This window comes from Lontra canadensis, unplaced genomic scaffold (assembly GCF_010015895.1).
Source record: "Lontra canadensis isolate GAN:19392208 unplaced genomic scaffold, GSC_riverotter_1.0 scaffold100, whole genome shotgun sequence".
NCBI classification, from domain to species: Eukaryota; Metazoa; Chordata; class Mammalia; order Carnivora; family Mustelidae; genus Lontra; species Lontra canadensis.
This window is the reverse complement of record NW_022631094.1, coordinates 1,145,319-1,165,072: the sequence shown is the minus strand read 5'-3', so window position 1 is coordinate 1,165,072 and position 19,754 is coordinate 1,145,319. Positions and strand designations below refer to the sequence as shown.

At 35.5% G+C, this 19,754-nt stretch overlaps 1 protein-coding gene across 2 annotated transcripts in view; it reads right to left on the bottom strand.

Annotated features, from left to right (window-relative positions):
- UPF2 (UPF2 regulator of nonsense mediated mRNA decay) overlaps positions 1–19,754 on the bottom strand; it is a 109,528-nt gene that overhangs the window by 65,396 nt on the left and 24,378 nt on the right. For both annotated transcript variants that reach the window (XM_032837850.1, XM_032837851.1), the window contains exons 5-8: positions 18,056–18,253; positions 9,770–9,919; positions 7,483–7,586; positions 2,878–2,963 (exon numbers count right to left, since the gene is read on the bottom strand). In XM_032837850.1, the coding sequence (XP_032693741.1) occupies positions 2,878–2,963; positions 7,483–7,586; positions 9,770–9,919; positions 18,056–18,253 (538 nt within the window). The remainder of the gene's footprint in view (positions 1–2,877; positions 2,964–7,482; positions 7,587–9,769; positions 9,920–18,055; positions 18,254–19,754) is intronic.

Below are 19,754 nucleotides of genomic sequence, written 5' to 3'. Positions count from 1 at the left end.
AACTTACAATCCAAGATCAAGGGCTGCATGCTCTACCACTGAGCCAGCCAGGTGCTGCAAGAACTCCCCAAAACTCCCTTTTCTTTCCTTCCACATCTTACCCTTTTATTTTTTATTATTTTTTTATTAACATATAATGTATTATTTGCTTCAGGAGTACAGATCTGTGGAATCATCAGTCTTACACAATTCACAGCACTCACCATAGCACATACCCTCGCCAATGGGTTATGGACACTGGGGAAGAACTCCCTTTTAAAGAGCCTGTATTTTACACAGTTTGGTAAGGATACAGGTGGCAAAGCAATATTGGGAAATGCACCTGATTCTTCATACAAAGACGTTATGTTAAAAGTGCTGTAACAGCATCTATATGTACATAATGGCAATGAAGATGGCTGTTCAAAGATAGCTCTTGGGCTAAGATTTAAAGGGTGAGCCAGAAATTTTCAGTGGAAAAATAAAGATTATCCCAGACAGATTAGAAGAGAGAGGCGTGGAAGCAGAGAGTGGGAAGGGTATTGAAGAAATCAGGATTTTGCAAGAGAAGAGTGGATAGAATTCCCGTGTAAAGCTGAAAGGGGGCTAGATTAGATAAGGCATTAAATACCATGGTATGTAATTTTATCACCTTCTACCTGTCCAATATTACGCTGAGTGCTGGAGATAAAAAAGTAAACATGGCCTCCTCCCTACAGCTTATTTAGTCTAGAGGACAACATCCAGGGAAACAAGAAAGCATTTCTTGCAACACTTTTCCCGTCTCTAAGCTCTTTCACATACTCAGCTGCCTCCACGAGAATGCTCTCTCTACACTCCCCTTCCCCAGCCATCCCTGCCTAGCTAATTCCTTTCTCAAGACTCACATTAAATGACCCTTGTTCCAGGCAGCCTTCTCAGACTCCCCAGACTAAATCAATCAGTTCCACTTGCTATATACTTCAAAGCATGCTGTTTTGATTCTTCTTGGTAACTGCACTTAGAAGTCTTTGTCTTTCTTCTTTTCTAAAGTGTAAGCTTTGTGAATACAAGAGCCTAATCTGTCCTGTTTACCACTGTATCTCTAACACTAGCCTAGCACAGAATACAGCAGACTCTTAATGAATTAGTTAATAAATAAATTTTAGAACATAATCTTTTCTGATCACTCAGGTATATTATTAAAAAAAAACCTAAAGGACTGAATTTATACATTTCAGGTATATAAGACTACATATAGGTCTCTTCCTCATGGCTCTAGCGTACTATACACTTGTCTCTTTACTTTTTCCCTCTCCTCTCAAACCATAAATTGTCACTTACTACCACCTTTAAGTCTACATTTCTAGCAGATTCCAAGTACATCTAATTTGCAGCTATTTGATGAGCTAAGCAGATAAACTGAGTTATAAAGGATACAACCAGCAAAGACCAAATAATAATATGCAGTTTTTGAGGGCCTTCTTGGGGGGGTGGGCCGCCAGAGGAGGGGAAAGGTGTGGTGGAACAGGACAGAGTAGGGATGGAGGGAGACAGGATGCTCTTTTGTAAGCAAACTATTTAAACATCACTGCATGATTTCTTTTGTAAACAAAGACTTTTATTTTGCTAACTTTGGATTATTCTGTGTTATATTAAGTTCAAATAATTGTTAACACATATTTCTTCATTCAAATAGAGTTGAAAAAAATCTGAAAATAAATTTCCACTGTATAAGAGAACCACTTGAAAAAAATCAGTCCAAGATACTGAGGAAAAAGTATCTGAACTTTCATCAATGAGAGGCATACTTTTTTTCCCACTTACAAATACATGAAAGTGGGATGTGTCTCACAATTAAGGGCTTAACAATAATGGCAATATTTTTTCTTAGTTTTACATAATGGTGCACTTCATAACTGATGGCACCTTAGATTTGATGAAATCAAATGTATATTATAAAAATATTCACGTACATGACTTTCTCAACTAGAGAATGCTTAATTATTAATACATTCCATCTCTCTTATCCCACTAAGATGAAAAATCAAATGCTCATACTAATGATGCTGGCAGGAGGCAAAAACCCGTATGAAAGAAAAAGAAGTAGCGATTTGGTTTCACTGAGAAACCTTGTATCATCAGATTATGGGCCTCCACCAACAAATGGACCTAATGAAAACTTTGCTTAAGAAACCTTTAGTGAAATCCCTCAGAACCCTTACTTTCTGGGGAAGTATCTACATTAGCTATGTGGTATGTAATCATCATAACAGTGAACAAAATTAATTACTCACTGTTGAATAAACAGAAAAATATCTCCTCCAGGTTCGTAAGGTCAATAGACTGAGTGGTCCTCCATATTTCAGGATCATTAAGTTAGTGTAATTTACAGCACTATTATTCTCTAAAAGCATTATGCAACTAATATGCTGCTTAAATTACTAGCAACATAATCACGAATATAACTTGCGATTCTAAACTATCATAATTACAAAAACATGGAACTTTTCATTTAAATACAACTGCAAAAATTAGAAACACTAAATTAGTCTGATCCTTATACAAAATAAAAACTCTGCAAAAAACTTATATACCTTTTGTTATTTTTTTCTTCTCAGAGGCAAAAATGAAAACAACTGCTTCTAGAAATGATTATTACTACTCTTAGGTTGTTATTATTCTCAAACATTTGCTCTTCAAATAACAGATTAGCATCAGAAGAAGTATTTCCACTAAAACTAATGAACAAAAGAACAGAAATCAATGAGAAAAAAGTTCCAGAAAATATGCTAAAAATAATAATGTCTGTTGACAAGAGATGTTTTTAAAGAGATAGCTGAGTAAAAACATTTATCTTACAATCATCACTACAGCGTAAAAACACTAACAAATTACTTTTTAGTTTTTAGTACCTACCTTTGTCTGGGAACTATAAAGAGTGCCCGTACCAACTTCTTCCTATTCGCTTTTGTATTCATGTTCATGCAAAAATCCATTGCTGCCTAAAAGAGAAAAAGCAAACATTTTTTCTTAAAAAAAAAAAAAATTTTTTTTTTCAATTTAGCTAATGAAAGCAGAAACCATGCATGCTACAAAGGACTTCCACTTGTTCCTAAACATTTCAAAAGTTTTAGAACACTAGCATTGTAAGCATATGCCAAACTAAAAGATCACTGAAGTTTAAAGTCTTCTCTCTTTTTAGATCTCAAAATACATGTCTCATGAACTTTTTAGTTGCAACCTAGTGTTACAAACAGAAACCCAATTGAGTGGACTGAAGACCTGCCACAAATTGTTTGGCAAATATTTATATGAAATGGCAATTAATGCCTCTGAGCTTACTGAAGTCAAGTAAATCAACATTAATACTGGAAAAATATTCTGACAGAATTAGAAAGTAGCAAGAAAAGTTACCAGAAACCAAGAAAATTATTGCCACTAATCAGGATAATCTAGAAATGAGATAAACTAGAAATGAGAGAAAGGTATATATTATTCTCAGGAACATGTAAAAATAAGTGCCTAAGCATTGACTAAAAAGTTTTAGTTTAGTGTCAACAGTCACATTCGACAACTTAAAGAAAAAACATCACAGGATTGCAATAAATACCCACACCTGTTATCTAGTGCAGCAATCTACCATTCCATACATCAAGAACAAAGAAGCGTTCAGTATTTCATCACTATGTCTGACAATTAAGCATAAAAGAAAAGCTGAGAGAGGCTTGTGTTCTAGGAAGCCAGTGGAAAGCAAAAATATGAGTAATTGGTATTTTTAAAACATAGGCGTATATATTTTAAAATGTTAAAGATTTTCAGTATATTTGGTTTAAGAAAAATAAGGAAGGTACACTTCTAAAAGGAATAAACTACCTTTAAATATACTTCTGAGGATTTCAAATATTGTCCTTCCATAGGTTCACATGTAATATAATGATTATTTTATCAATAATCCCAATCCTTAGTTTCTTGATTATCAGATGCACATAAAGGATCCACAGGTTCCAGATCTACTAAGGACTTCTACTCTTCCACTATTGACAGAACGCACTGAAATATCTCCCATTTGGTTAAATCTTTTGAGGGAATGGCACAACTAACACTGATTAGATTCAAACCTGGGACATTAACACACATTCCAAGTATTCGCCAAGATCAAAACTGTACATCAACATTAGTCAAGACAGAAAAATCAATTTAGAATTTTCTTCTACTTGTAAAGAGTATAATCAATGTTATTAAAGCTTACATTTTATAACATTAAAGCTTCTCATAGAAAATTAAAGTAACTAAAGTAACTTCTCATAGCAAATTAAAGAGAAAGGAGAAAATACAATAAATTTCCTATAATCAATTCACCCATTTGCAACATTGAAAAATTCTGGACCTAATAAATAGAAACCCCAAAGTCATGTACTCAGAAAATAAAACAGGTTAACACTGGAAAAGTTCGCATACAGACATACATACACAAACTCTCAAATCAACATTTTTGAAAATATTAAGAAACATTTTAAAAGGCCAATAATGGCTTAAGTTTCACTACAAATTAGAAAACATGAAAAATAAAATATATTTCAGTGATTACTTTAGAACTCTGTCCTTTAAAATACATAAATACTTTGCATATTCTATCTAAATAAATTTTAGAAAGACAGAAAAAGCAATAATCACTTCACCTAGCACAGTAATCAAAGGCCAGTTAGGTGGGAAAAAAAAACTATAATATTCAAAACTCTCCACAGATGAGGAGTCCTTAAAGCATTCCAATGCCTAACACACAGTAGGGGTTCTACTACTCTAAGTATATAGAATAAATAAAAGACAAGATGAGTAGAAAGTTGTTAGAATTATTAAATTTCAGAAAATTAAAAAGAGAAAAGTTTCCTATGTATATTATTCTTAGATTTAACCAGTCCTGTCCTTTTGGGAGAAATGGTAGCAAAGAGTCTCTCTGGCGGCATCTACCTGTCTGAGGAACAACTGCTGATTGGCAACTCAATAAGCAGTATTCTGAAAACGTTTCAAAACATTTTGGGTCAATGAAAGTTCAATAATCATTTCTTATTTTATTAAGTAAAAATAAATTCTTATGATCATCAAATGTATGTAGAAATAAACATTTATAAAAAATAATAAACAAATATCACCACGAATGATTTAACTCACAGAAGTTACCTAAAAGAAATCTTCACTCTGGTTTCTATAGTGTTACATAATTACTGAATTCAAAGAATTCTTGGATTTTTCTGTTTCCCAAGTACTTTTCTCTTTAAGCCACTTGGACATCTGCGAGTGTATATGGAGGAAATTCCTTTCATGAGGACGCTAACTCCCCAGAGGAACAATCCCCAGAAGAACAAACTGGGGTCCAATAGGGAGGAGTGGCCCACGTGACCCTCAGAGGGCTAACTCAGAATTTACTATACAGTCATTACTGGCAATAACTCTTAATACTGAGCAGGGCACTAGAGGATAACTTCCAATGCAGACTCATTACAATAATGCTACTATATACAAAACTGATGAGTTCCTTCTCACCTTCAAGTTTCATGATACAACTCAACATGGGGTATGGGGATGAGGCAGGAGTGTCAAGGTATCTCTCTATCATCCTCTGTTTATGTCACATGAATAAATACATGAAAATTTGGCAGAGGAAATATTCACTCATATTTCAAACTTGCTAATAAGTTTTTGAAAACTGTACAATGACCTAATCACTCCAAGAAGCCAATTTGAAACAGTTCAAGCCTACTTGATTACATGAATAGTTAGTGAAATACATCTAAATTATTTGAAGGAGGACTAAACGAGTTCAAAGCTGAAAAATAACTTCTGTAGTTCTCCACAGGAGACTGTCAGAGCATTATGGGGAAAAAAGGATTATATTATATTATACTTTGACCAAAAAAAAAAAAAAAAAAGGCTTAAAGCAAGTTTTCAAACTTTGGGTCTTAAAAGCCCTTTACCTGAAAGAACTTTGTTTACATGGGTTACATTTATCATCATTTACTGTATTAGAAATTAAAATTGAGAGACTTTTAAAATATCATTTCACTCAAAAATACCAATAAATCTATTAGTTGTTACTTGTTTTTGGAAATAACTATAGACTTTTCAAGATGAAAAAAATTTAGTGCCAAAAATGGTACTTTTTTAGATAACAGCTATATTTTTGTATCTACTTATACATTCAGTCTGTCATGATGTGTTTTTTTGTTTTTTAGGATGAAGTAAATAAAGAAAATCCAACTTCACATATATACATAGCTAGAAAAGGGATGTGTACTTTAGTATGCTTTCCACTAATTGTAGATATTCTCTGATACTACCCCAAAACTTGACAAATGGTAGTTTCCTAACAGTTAGTTGCAATGTGGAACCAAAACCATATAAATCAATTTTTCATGCTATATTAAAATCCACTGGTCTAACTTGCACTTTTGAGTGAATCTTTAACATCCAAGCAAGATTCTGTGAACACTGTCTCGTGGTCACTTAGAACAATGGTTCACTGAGTGATGCAGATCTTCCACAGACATAATTTTATATATTTAAAATTACATTATTTAATATCATTGCCAATCTCATCAGGAAAGTCTCATCAATTAATCTCTTCAGAAAACAACTGGGAAGGTATCAAGCTTGTCGTGGTAGACCTAAGTTTCCCAAAATTCTAACTTTTGTTGAAAAAACTAATTCCTTCATTGGTAATAAATACTTCGTTGCTGTCCTTGAAGTGACAGGATCACCTTGTTCATGTTGGAAAACTGTCTGCTAAATACCCAAGTCTGGGTAAACAGTTTGTCCATCACTTCTTTCAAGTAAAAATGGTATTCTATGAAAAAAGCAACTAGTTCAGCTCGAAACTCAATCACACAACTGGATTTTCCCAAAACAACCTTGAGAAAGCAGAAGTGCCTTATATGAAAGTCCCATTTTTTCAGATTAAAAGGATGTGCATTCAAAGATTGAATGAAATAAAATCATAAATTTTTACAGTCATCAAGGAGAGTCTTAAGTGAAAGTAGCACTCTCTTTTTAATTGCAAATCATGGCAGCAAAGAATACAAAGGCTACTAGCAGTTTTCACCCACTCATGCTAAATTGCCAGTTGCTTTTTCAAATGTCAAAAACAATGAAAAGGCAAGGCTAGTGGGGGGGGACCCTAGTTTTGGTATAAAAAGAGTTTTAACTTTACAGACCTCATGAAAGCGCCTCAGAAGACTCCAGGAACTGACAAAGCATACGTTAAGAATTTTGGGTCTAAAACCCTATTTTTCAAACTCCCCTATATGAAGGGGAGAAGCATCAAGCCAATTCTAGACACAGTTTCATACTAAAAGATAACATCTACAAATTGGCTCCAATTTTCTGTTTATCTTGGATTCCCAAGAGTCCACTTGAAGACATAATTCATTCTATGGCTAAAACTGTCCAAAACCCACAGGCGTTCCTAATTAGAGCTATCCCACAAGGTCTATGTGCTTGCATAAAGGTAAACCATGACAATTATACCTTGTCTATCAGATCTCGGTTGACACAGTTGGGCAACTGCTGGAGGAAAGCATCTACTATGAGCTTGAGATGAGATCCAGTGCTGGCTTCTTCATCCTCTTGTTCTAATATAAAATTATTTTTTAAATAGGTTAAAAAAAATACAAAGAGACAATACAGACAAGAATAGAAACATTCAATTTTAAGTTATTTGGCAAATAGATAATCTGGAGTTTTTATGAAAAAATGGAAGCCTTTTTATGAAAACATTTTTATGAAAAATGGAAGCTATTACCCTAATATTTGGGTATTATCTAGAATCAGAACCTGAAGACACTATAGGCTTTCAGGTATCAAATATGAAAAGGCAAACTTTTGCATTAGACATAAAAACTCAAACATAAATTGCATGTAGTTTTATAGTAAATTTGTTATTTTTATCTGCTGAGCATCCAACCCCCATGTCCTCAAGTAATAACAGCCCTCCCATCACTTGCTTGCCTTTGAAGGCAACCCATGGGATTCTGATAGGGAAGGGCACAGACACAGCACAGCATATTGCCTTCCTCTTAGCCTCAGGCAACCACTAGTCAAATCCTTCCATGATACTTATGTACAGACACTGACAGAGACTCTCTTGTCCTTTGATGTTAACAGCTGATAGGACCTGGGCCTAGGGCAGCCTCCAACCATGCCCACCCTCCCTTCATGACATGGAGAAAAGAAAATCTGCAGTAGGGATGGCTGGGTGGCTCTGTCGGTTAACCGGCTGCCTTTGGTTCAGGTCATGATCCCAGCGCCCTGGGATCGAGTCCCACATCAGGCACCTTGCTCCGCAGGGAGTCTGCTTCTCCCTCTGCCTCTGCCTGCCATTCTGCCTGCCTGTACTCTACCTCTCTGACAAATAAATAAATAAAATCTTAAAAAAAAAAAAAAAAATCTGCAGTAGGAAACAATGAAGACAATAGAGAAGTAAGCAATAACGACAAAAGGTATCCTTCTAACAAAAAAATCCCAGCTAATAAATGGATAAAGATGTGGTATATATATATATATGAAATATTACTAATAGCCATAAAAAGAATGAGATATTGCCATTTGCAACACATGGATGGACCTAAAGAGTATAATGCTAAGTGAAATAAGTCAGAGAAAAACAAATAACATAGGATTTCACTCATATGTGGAATTTAAGAAACAAAACAAGCGAACAAAGAAAAAAGAGACAAACATAAAAGACTCTCAAATACAGAGAATTGGTGGTTGCCAGGGGGGAGGCAGGTGAGCAGGCAGATAAAATAGATAAAGGGGATCAGGAGTAGACATCATGATGAGCACCGATAATGTACAGAATCACTGAATCATCAATCATATTGTACACCTGTCCCTAATATAACATACTGTATGTTAACTGTACTTCAATAAAAAGTCCTAATTAAAAAAACCTAATAGGGGGCGCCTGGGTGGCTCAGTGGGTTAAGCCGCTGCCTTCGGCTCAGGTCATGATCTCAGGGTCTTGGGATCGAGTCCCGCATCGGGCTCTCTGCTCAGCAGGGGGCCTGCTTCCCTCTCTCTCTCTCTCTCTCTGCCTGCCTCTCTGTCTACTTGTGATCTCTCTCTGTCAAATAAATAAATAAAATCTTAAAAAAAAAAAAAAACCTAATAGGAAGTATTTAGGGAATAATTAACAATATAACTTTCTTTACTAAATATAAAATATTACTCAATTATAAAAACAAATAAAATTATAACAAACTGATCTACTAGTTGTCTTTTTATCTCTCAACCATTTTAGAATAACTTTCAAATACTTTTATGTTAAGACTGTAAAGATCAGGGGCGCCTGGGTGGCTCAGTGGGTTAAGCCTCTGCCTTCAGCTCAGGTCATGATCTCAGGGTCCTGGGATCGAGTCCCGCATCGGGCTCTCTGCTCAGCGGGGAGCCTGCTTCTCTCTCTCTCTGCCTGCCTCTCTGCCTACTTGTGATCCCTGTCAAAGTAAATAAATAAAATCTTAAAGAAAAAAAAAAAAAAAAAAGACTGTAAAGATCATACCATAAATTAAAATAAATTCAGGACAAACTAGCAAGTAAAGATGCAGAAGAAATATCTATTAAGATATTGAGAATTTGGATGATCATTAAAGCGTGTATTCACATTACATGGAACATGTTATGTTTCTATTCCAAATCAAATTCCAAAAAAGGGATGGCCTGGAAAGAACAGGAAAATAGAGAACTAAAGAGTAAAGCAGGAGCTCTGTGTATAAAAATTAATCAAGAATTAAATTGTTAGCAAAATAACACTCACCTTGCTCATCAAGAAGTTTCTTTGTGAGATCCTCAGCTTCATCTCCACCCTCTAACTCCAAGGTGTCATCATTAATTTCTAGATTCTCCAACTCAAGTTCCAAATCATCAGGATTTGATACTTCCTTATTATCTTTAGGTTCTTTTGTCTCTATTTGAAAACAAAGATTCAGTTATCTCTGAATTAAAAGTCATATTGAAATCCTGTCACAAAAATAGATAAGAATTCACAAAACCTGCATCATTTGTCTTAGAATCTACATATATACCTGGCAATAAACTTAAGTATATATTTAATATTCTCAGATTTTATAAATATAGTATACTCATTGAGAACAAAGACCATAACTTCTTTGATTCTATAAGCCATCTATTAACCAAAGGAATGGGTGGGTGGGTAGATGGATGGATGGATGGATGGAGACATACATGGCATGAGGATCTGTGGTAAAGAGAGGAAAATAAAGTTGATTAGATAAAGTGGACTCAGATTAAGGTGGATCTCAAACTCCATGATGACAAGTTCAGACTTTCTCTTTTACACAGTATGAGCTTTGTTGGGTCATGAGCAGGAGCTAACATTTAAATGTGAGGTGACGTGAAAACTGACTTAGCAACAATACACAAGATTAATCAGAAAGACCAGATGCAAAAAGACCAATTGGGGAAACATCCTTATAATTCAGATGTCAGGGGTTAGAGGAAATTAAAAAATGCAACAAAACCAAGGAAAATGGCCAGGAGTTGGTAATGAGGCTCAACAGAAAGGATAAAAATGAAAGCGGAAGTAAACTCAATTTCAACAATATTGCCATGATGTTCAATGGATTAGCCTTACTTTTGTGTTTGAAAATTTTCATAAATGAAAAAAACAAAAAAGCCTGAGTTCAAGACTTTATGCTTTAAAGAGTAGTAGAATTAGAGTGTCCACTGAAATTCTATTTCTCAGCCTCATCTTCTCTTAGAGTCTCTAATCTCATAATTTCTGCAGTAAAAGCAGAAATGTTTTACTGATACATGATCCCATCCCCTATTTGGAAGAATCAAAACTCTAATATGGATTGGTTCTGCTACCTCTATTGGATACAGTTTTCTCATTCATTTACCCTTCCATTCAACTAACACTTAAATTCTTACATGCTACCTACTGTTCTAAACGACAAGGATACCACTTTGCATGAGATAAAAACCCCTGCCCATATGGAGCATATACTCATTTCCCAGTATTCTCTGATGTCTGGCTATCAAAAAAACCAACATTTACTACCAGCTATGTATTCAAAACTATGCTAAACTGAACATTCACAAAAAGCATAAATGTGACTCTTGCTCTCAAGAAATGTATAATTTATCCAAGGAAATTAAATTAATATACACAAGTGAGTCAGAGGAATATGGTAAAGAGAGGATTAAAAGCAGAAAACATGACGAGGGAAGGCCATGAAGCAAGAGGACTATCCTGCTGCAGATGCTAAAAAGGCGAAAAAAGTAAGGGTAATGTGGTATCTGATATTGGAGAGGAAGACCTACACCAAACTGTGCAGGGTCCAAGAGACAAGGTTAACAAGTTTACATTATCTTCCAAATAAATGTAAAGCCATTAAAAGACAGGAGAGTAAAATTAATTTTTAGAATGTACAGAAGGCAGCAAGAGCAAATCCAGGGCAGCCAGGGAGGAAGAATCACACAGTGGCCCAGGTTAAAAGACAATAGTTCCTTAGATTAGAATAGAAGCAGTAAGAACAAAACCAATCTCAGATACATATAAAAGGTTGAAATAAGCAGACTTGATTACTATAGTGACTGCCCCTTCCTCTTCTATCGGACCCTGAAAAACACTGACATTTAAAAGGTCCAATGAAAGTGGAAACTGAAGATAAGTAGAGAAGACAAGAAGGGTTAGTGCCACAGAAGCCATGGAATGGAAATGCTCCACAAAGGAAATAGTAAACTGTGTGAATGGTTTGAGAGATCAAATAAGACAGAGACTGGAACCTGCCCATGAGATACAGCAACATGAACTTGACTGGTCATTTTGGCAAAAAACAGTTTCAGCGTAGAGGTGAGGCTGGGCCAGACTGAAGTAGACTAATGAGGAAGTAAGACAGTGAACAATCTGCGTGTTTCAAAAGGACTACATATAAAAGAGACAGGACAGCAGCCGACAAAGGATGGAGGCCCAGGAGGTTTCAGAGTATTCACAATTTGCTTTGATCTGTTTTGTTTTTTAAAGATGAGAATATGTTTGAATACTGAGATTAAGGATCCAGTAGAGAGAGGGAAAGAGAGACAGAGAATTTGATATCAAAGAGATAAAAAGGGATAATGGACTGCAACAGGGTTCAGGACAAAGGAGGAAACAAGATTCAGAGCAAGAAGATGACCTGGCCTTATACAGAAGTTGCAGAATTTTACCTTATCACCCAGGGAAGAAACATTGTATAAGCCCTAAGACAGGCAGATTTATAAATTAGAAGGGGTACACTGTTGAGGGAATTATATCTGAAGGCCTCCATCTTCTCTATGAAGTACGATATTGCACATCATCTTTTGCTAAGGAGGGAAGCAGAATGAAAACTAGAGAGAGAATGAAAATGTGTTACAGAGTGTGGGAGAGGGAACTAAGGACAGAGATTTGGTCAAGTTTCCATGCAGTGTTGAGAACCCAGTTGAGATTGGTGACCATGAATTTATCAAGTTATCAAGCTATCTAAATGATCATCTCTAAGAGAACTCAACAGTTTGGATACAGAAATCAATATATGGTGGATGACTGAGTTCATCCAGGGCTGAACTTGACAGGCATGTATGAATGAAAGACAGAAGGAGAAAGAATGTGTAAGAGAAATATTAAAGATGTCTAGCAGCATGCAATCTAGAAAAGAAGGTAAGTGAAGGCAGGTGGAAACTACTGGAAGGCCAAAAAAAATAAAAAATAAATACAAATTTAAAAATTTTTAAAAACTGAGGAAGCCAAACAAGGGACCAGATGTCTCAAAAGAGGCAGAAGAGGGGCAGTGAGGGTACCTGAGAAGGTAAGGTATAAGGACACAGGTATTTAAGTTAGTGGTTTGAGGTAATTTCAGGGCTGGTGCAGTTTGGGAAGATTAATTTCTATCATACTTGTAAGAATGAAAGGTAAAGAGAGATGCCTTAAGTTCAAACCAGTTACTAGTAGAAACTGTTCTATAATTTTTTATCCACAGAATACCTCTACCAAATAAAATTGCATTTTCTTTCTTTTAATAAGTTCAACTGCTTGGTCAGTTACCAATTTTGATCTATTCATTCTTGGGTATATTTCTGTACATAAGACCATATCCCCCCTTCTCCTTTCATAATACTGTTCACAGGATTGATCTCTTATATTACTAAAACAGAGACTTGCTGGTCCACACCATATTTCTAATTTATCTTATACCACTGACAGAGTAACCTTTTAACAGAAAGTAACAAAACAGTAACAAAAAGCTGTGTATCAATCACATCTATGCATCTATGTTACTTAAACTTCAAATAAATGATACTCATGGACTGTAGTGAGATAGTTCAAATGAATTTCTCACTACCCTCCAAATTTATTATACCTTCTAAAAAGGCAGAATGAATTATTTGATCCTTATTTCCTCTCCAAATATACTAAATAATTTCCAGCTTCTGTGTCTTTTTTTTTTTTTCATGCCATTCTCTCTACTTGGAAGGTCCACCCCAGTATCTCTTGTCAAAATTCAAGTTAAGCTTCAAAAGGTCTGTCACAAAGGTCCATTTCTGCCACAGAGTTTTATCTGATCTCCAACCATGGTTACTGACCCCACGCGTTTTTTTGTTTGTTTTTGTTTTTTAAAGATTTGAGAGAGTGCATGGTGTATGGGGGGTGGGGGGGAGGAGACAAGGGAGAAAAACAGAGAATCCCAAACTGACTCCACTATGAGCAAGGAGCTGCATGCTCAGGGCTCAATCTCACAACCCTGAGATCATGACCTGAAATCAAGAGTCAGAAGCTTAACTGACTGAGCCACCCAGGTTCCCCCAGCCCCACTGTCTCAACTGCCACAGTTCTTGTACTTTTCCTATGGCCCCACTCCTACTTTCCTTCATATTCTAATTCTTTGAGGCCCAGGCTGCTCCCCACTAATGTGACTGTAAGTCTGCAGACTTGCTCATATTTGTCTCGTCCATGTCCCTCAGTACATTATCTCACAAGAGAGGTTGATACCCTAATCCCACTACCTCAAAGAAAAACAAATATTAGAACCCTTCAAGTAAGTCAAACTTGAATGACGCTATGAAAAACCTACCATGGCAGAAAGAAATACTGAGGTAACAATGTTTTAGAAACTACTCCTCAGGGCTTCAGTTGTACCTATATGAGGAAATGCCTTCTGAGAAACTTTAACTGACAAAACTGAGCAGTAGGTATCTAAAATTAGCATTTTATATATTTTTCCTTATACTTCCTGAAACATTTCAAATATTTCAACACTACTTTCCATAAAATATAAAGTAAAATTTATCTTAAGGTAAGAACATCTTTGAGATTAAACCAAGAGGTTTTTGTATTTTTATGGTACCACAATATAGTTCCACATATTTTTATGGTACCACCATCCTATGGCATTCTTACCATAGGATGACCTCAACTATCGTTTACACAAAAATAGCCTAATTTTTGGAATACTACTCAGCCATCAAAAAATAAAAAGATCTTGCCATTTGCAACAACATGGATGGAACTAGAGGGTGTTAGGCTAAGCGAAATAAGTCAGAGAGAGACAACTATCATATAATCTCACTGACTGTGGAATTTAAGAAACAAAACGGGATCATAGGGGAAGAGAAGAAAAAAAAAAAGATGAAATCAGAGCGGGAGACAAACCCCAAGAGACTCTTAAGCATAGGAAACACTAAGGGTTGCTGGAAGGGAGTGGGGTGGAGGGTGGGGTAACTGGGGGATGGACATTAAGGAGGATATGTAATGTACTGAGCACTGGGTATTATGTAAGACTGATGCATTGCTGACCTCTACCTCTGAAACCATTAATACATTCTATGTTAACTAAATTTAAATAAAAATAAAATTTTAAAAAATAGCCTGTTTTTCATTTCACATTCAGTATGCTTTAGAACTTAGATTCTAAATAAGAATGTCATAAAATGAAATTGTTTTATTACTCTTCTTTCAATTAGTATGCAGCACCATCCTATCCCCCATTTTAAATATATGTTATATATGAAAAAGGAAAACAAAACTGATCCTTTAAAAAAAAGCTTTCAGTTAAAAACTTTAGGTGTTTGGGTGATATGTTACTACACATGTTACCTGTAACACATGCACCACTGTGGTCGGGATATTGACAGTGGGGAATGCTGTGTGTGTGTGGAGGGACGGGGGATACAGGAACTGTATACTTTCAGCTTAATTTTGCTGTGAACCTAAAGCTTTAGCTCTAAAAAATGAAGTCTAATATTAAAAAAAAAAAGTTTGTGTGTCAAAGGACATTATCAAGAAAGTAAAAAGACAATCTTTGAGTGGGAAAAATATCTGCAAATCCGATAAGGGTCTAATATCCAGAATATTTTAAAAATTCTTACAACAATAAGATGACTTAGTTAAAAAATAGACAAAGGACTTAAAAAGAGATATGCAAATGGTCACCAACCACATGAAAACATATGCAACATCACTAGTCATTAGGAAAACATAATCAAAACTACAATACCACCTTTACACCCACTAGGACGGCTGTAGGAAAAAGAAAATCATAAAACAACAAGTGTTGGTAAGGATGTAGAGAAATGTAGGAATGTTAACATGGTCCAGCCACTGTAAACAGTTTGAGTTCTAAAAGTTAAACATAGAAGTTTGTATTTCTTAATCCCCTTCACCTATTTCATCCGTCCGTCTGCATCCCTCCCCTCTGGCAACTGCCAGTTTGTTGGGTGTATTAATAAATATGTTTCTGGTTTTTTTTTCTTTTTCTTTTCATTTGTTTTTCAGATTCCACATATAAGTGAAATCATATGGTATTTGTCTTTGTCAGACTTCTTTTACTTAGCCTAATAATATTCTCTAGGTCGATCCAACAACATCCAAGTTATTGCAAATAATAAGATCTTATTCTATTTTTTTTTAAAGATTTTATTTATTTTAGAGTGAGCGAGAAAACACAAGTTGGGGAGGGCAGAGGAGTGGGGCAGGCAGGGGCAAAGGGAGAAGCAGACCCTCCTGCGGAGCAGGGAGTCTAGATGCAGACCTAAGAGGAAGGCAAACACTTAACTGCCCGAGTCACCAGGCGCCCAAGGTTTTATTCTTTCTTATGACCAACATTTCATTTTATATATATGCCATATCCTCTTATCCATTCACATCTATCAACAGGCACTTATTTTGCTTCTACATTCTGACTACTGTAAATGGTGCTACAATAAACATAGGGGTGCATATATCCTTTCAAATTACTGTTTTTGTTCTCCCAAATACCCAATAGTGGAATTAGTGGATTGTATGATATTTCTACTTTTAATTTTTTGAGGAAATTCCATACTGTTTTCTATCTGTAGTACCAATTTATATTCCCACCAATAATAATGAAGATCCCTTTTTCTCCACATTCTCACCAACACCTCTGATTTTTTGTCTTTTTGATACTAGTGATTCGGACTGGTGGGAGGTGATATCTCACTGTGGTTTTGATTTGTATTTCCTTGGTGAGTAGTGGTGTTGAGCATCTTTTCATGGTCTATTGGCCATCTATATGTCTTCTTCAAAAAAAGTATATTCAGATCCTCTGCCCATGTTTTAATCAAATTATGTGGCTTTTTGGTGTTGAGTTGTAGGAGTTCTTTATATATTTTGGATATTAACCCCTTATCAGAGATAGCATTTGCAAGTATCTTCTCCCATTCTGTAGTTATTATAATAGCTTTGTATGGTGACAGATGATAACTACACTTACAGTGGTGAGTACCATACAACATACAGAACTGTCTAATCACAATGTTGTGCACCTGAAACTAATATAACATGTCAACTATACTTCAACTAAAAAAATAAAAAGCTCAAAGTCAACTGATGTGATACACACACATAATGAAATATAGTTCAACCATAAATAGGAATGGAGTACTGACAAAAGTACAATGTGAATATACCTCCAAAACATGATGCTAAGAAAAAGACAAGAGATCATACTTTTGTGACTCCAATTATATGACACACTAAAAATAAATCCACAGACACAGAATGCAAATTGGTATTTGCCAGGGGTTAGAGGAAGGGAGGAATGTAGAGAAACTATTTCATGGGTATAGGAATGATGGACTGTTTTAGAAGTATGTGTTATAATACCTGCATCAAAAGCAAAGAATATTACTTTCTAGTTTCTAGTGTAAGGCACGTAAATTACTAATCTTAACATAACTCAAAAAGCAGTGTTAACACAGGAATTTAGGGCCCAAGTCATTCATTAACAAGGCTGAAATTTCAGATCCACCTCTCACTAGCTGTGTTAAGTTACTTAAACCTGGGTAGTTACTCAACCCTTTCGTGCCAGTTTCCTCATCTGAAAACAGGGACAATAACAGTAGCTGCACTTCACAGGATTATTAAGAGAATTAAACAATGTTTTACTTATAAAGTACTAAGATGATGTTTGGCATGAAGTGATTATTAAATAAAAATTACTAGCTATTTTTTTTACACGAGTTCCCTAATAAATATATCGGATTACAAAAGTACATTTAAAAAAAATTATCTGCTATCTCTACAAATCCCTGCCACCATTCCCTCCCATCTCCCCTCCATCTCTAATTTGGCAGAATTCCCTTTAGAAAACATGGTGTGACTGGTATTCAGGACCTTCCACCATGTTAATGATCTCAAAGCTTGTGATTTCTCTAAATTAACTCTCCTTCACAAAGAGCTAGGGTTATCTGGCCTAGAAAGAGTCTTATAGGTAAAGAGCACCATGGAACTGACACTTCTCCTAACTGGGAAAATTCTCCAACTGGGAGAATTTCAGCTCTTACCAAGATCTCACATGAACTCATTACATTATAAACAAACATTTTCAAATTATTTCACATTAACATAAATGTTTTGGTACTGTTGAAATTATGTCCTCTATCACCCTTTCATGCTCCATTCCATGTTATTCTGTCATTTATTTAATCTAACAACTCAATGTTCATACTGCAAAACTAGTAACTAAAAAAATACTTTTACAAATATTAATTTAAAATTAATTTTTACAGCACTTAATGTAAAAATGTATCCTCTAGAATTTACCTTTGGAATCATCTTTGTTGGAATCTTTATTCTGACAACTTTTCTCATTATCTTTAAACAAGATGGCTGGAACAAAAGCTTTCAAATCAATGAGGTTCTCATAAAAATTCCGAGCATCTTCATCTTCCCATATACCACCTTCCAAGTCATATTCTCCAGGCTTACCAGGTGTAAAAATATCAATTCCAGGCCCATGCTCTACAATAAAATAAGCCAGAGGAAATTAAAACCATTTCAGGTATAGTATGCAAAACCATGTAACAAGATATTTTCAATTTTACAACTGATGAATCCGGAGTGTTTCAATTAATAGAAGCTTCTTCAATCAACAAATACTCTGGACTGTTCATGTAATCATCTTTAATATCAAATCAGGACAGACTAGAGGACAACATATGTGAAAGATGCTTTTTCTCTTATATAAGAAATACATAAGCCTGGCCATTCCTAAAATATTCACATCTCCCATAAAGCATTTTTTTTTATGACTCCAAACCCTCTGTACCACTTATATCACAATTATTATCTTCCTAAGTAAACCAAAAAATATTTAAGATTTTTTTCTAAGCAATCCCTGTACCCAATGTGGGGCTCAAAGTCACAACACTGAGATCAAGAGTCACATGCTCTCTGGGGTGCCTGGGTGGCTCTGGGGGTTAAGTATATGCCTTGAGCTCAGGTTCCTGAGATTGAGCCCTGTGTCAGGCTCCCCTGCTCAGTGGGGAGTCTGCTTCTCCCTCTGCCTCTGCCCTCACCCCACTCATGTGTGTGCGCACGCGCACGCCCTCTCAAAAAAAAAAAAAAAAAAAGAGTCAATGCTCTGCCAATTGTGCCAGTCAGGTGCCCCAGAAGTAAGCCATAAGCTTCTAATTAAGCTTTGGTATGATTCTTTGGTATAATCTGTGGTATAAGGCAGGTTGCTATAAAGTGTCAAGTGATAAATAACTGAAAAAGAACAGAAGGAAAGAAGAAAAAATAAAATATTTCAGTAGATGGTAGAAAACCACGTAAATATTTGCACATGTACATGCACACACACACATACACACAGAGTCTACTTTTTACATACAACTATAATTTCTTAAAATCAGAAGAATAAAATTAATATCCAACTTCATGATCATGAGATCACTCGTGAATTTATCTATTCTCACTGTGCTTCTCTCCTAACTAGACCTATAAGTAGGAGAATGATCGTATAGATTAAAAATAACCATAAGAGGAACGCCTGGGCTCAGCTGGTTAAGCAACTACCTTCAGCTCAGGTCATGGTCCTGGAGTCCCAGGATCGAGTCCCACATCAGACTCCCTGCTTAGCAGGGAGTCTGCTTCTCCCTCAGACCCTCCCCCTTCTCATGCTCTTTCTCTCTCTCTCTCAAATAAATACATAAAATCTTTAAAAAAAAAAAAAAAACGTAAGAAAATGATTCATTTCATAGCAAAAACAAGACCAAGTGCAAAAATCAACACAACACTGGCTCCCTAGCACACTCCTTATATGCCTTACAGCACATATATTTAAACACAGAGCACCAAACCCATATAGTATAAAAGACTGATAAATTTATAACTTTTGTGCAATGAAAAATATAAGCAAAAGTGAAGACAAACTAGAAGACAATACTGGCAATATTCATACAAAGAAATTAATATTCATAACATAAAGAGGCCTACAACCAAAGACCAAAATCCCAATAGA